Here is a 1,054-nt window from a genome sequence, read left to right on the forward strand (position 1 = left end):
TGGAACTTGAAATTCCACCGAGTCGATAATTAAACGTCACATAGACTGAACAAACCTCGGAATATGTTCTAATGCAGAAAAGTTTGTAGCTAATTAAGGAAATAACTAAGAGTTTTCCTAACGTGTATAGCCCACACTTGTGCTCCTCTGCTACAATTCCAACGCTCACTCAAACCAGAAAGCTTATCAGGGATGAGAAAATAGTTACTACGCTGATGAAGTAAAAATTAAAGGGGAAAAAAAAAAAGCCTAAAAGCTCAGGGGGAAAGGAACTCTTCCTTCTCATCCACCCATCAACTCCCACTACTGACTGCTCCAAGGAGCGGAGAGGAAACGGCTGGGCACAATTAAACGGTAACTTCGCCCAAGTCATCAAACCATCGCCTCGGAGCTCGAGGGATGCACGCGCTCGCCACGGCTCCCAGGCCGAGGGACCCGGCGCCTCCCGGGGCTGCAGCACCGCCCTGGGGAGGCCGCGCCGCTCACTGCCCGGCGGGGACATCCCGGGGGAAGTGGGGGGCGCGACCGGCCGCGGCTCGCAAGGCCCTCGGAGGCCCGGCGCCACCGCGGGAGGCTCGTGCCTCGCGCTGTCGGCACGCTCGGGTGCCGCCCGGCTGTCCCCGCCACACCGGTCCCGTGGCGGAAGCGAAGCGCCGAGGCGGCGCGGCCTACGCTCCCCTCAGCTGAGCGCGCCTGGGCCTCACCTGCTTGAGTCGGGAAACCAGCACCGTCTTCACACCGTTGATATCCAAATTCCGGCGCTTCAGTTCGGACCTGAGATCGATGACCCGCAGCTCGGTGATCTTCTTCCCTTCCGCCTGACCTGAGGCGGCGGAGGCTACCACGGCACCGGTAGCGGCAGCCATCTTGGGAGAGCAGCGCGCTGCCCAGGCAGCGAGTGGGTTGCAGGACGACGACGGAGGCGGCGACGGAGGCGGAGGCGGCGGCGGCGGCGGCCGAAGCGCCAACTTCCCACACGGACCACGGCGGCCGGTGGCGCCGCACAACGCTGCGCACAATGAACCGCTGGCCCCGCCCCCCGGACGGCCCCGCC

The 1,054-nt window shown here is 62.6% G+C and overlaps 1 protein-coding gene across 6 annotated transcripts in view; it reads right to left on the minus strand.

Moving 5' to 3' along the window:
* Sltm (SAFB like transcription modulator) overlaps positions 1–1,048 on the minus strand; it is a 53,642-nt gene extending 52,594 nt beyond the window's left edge. For 3 of the 6 annotated variants that reach the window (XM_029565266.1, XM_008836864.3, XM_008836863.3), the window contains exon 1: positions 705–1,048. In XM_029565266.1, coding sequence (XP_029421126.1) covers positions 705–866 — 162 coding nt within the window. In that variant the 5' untranslated portion in view covers positions 867–1,048. The remainder of the gene's footprint in view (positions 1–704) is intronic. The other 3 variants (XM_029565267.1, XM_008836866.3, XM_008836865.3) reach the window with 1 other exon arrangement.
* Positions 1,049–1,054: the final 6 nt, after the last annotated feature.

The sequence above is a fragment of the Nannospalax galili genome, unplaced genomic scaffold (genome assembly GCF_000622305.1).
Source record: "Nannospalax galili isolate Female #2095 unplaced genomic scaffold, S.galili_v1.0 scaffold117, whole genome shotgun sequence".
Classification (NCBI taxonomy): Eukaryota; Metazoa; Chordata; class Mammalia; order Rodentia; family Spalacidae; genus Nannospalax; species Nannospalax galili.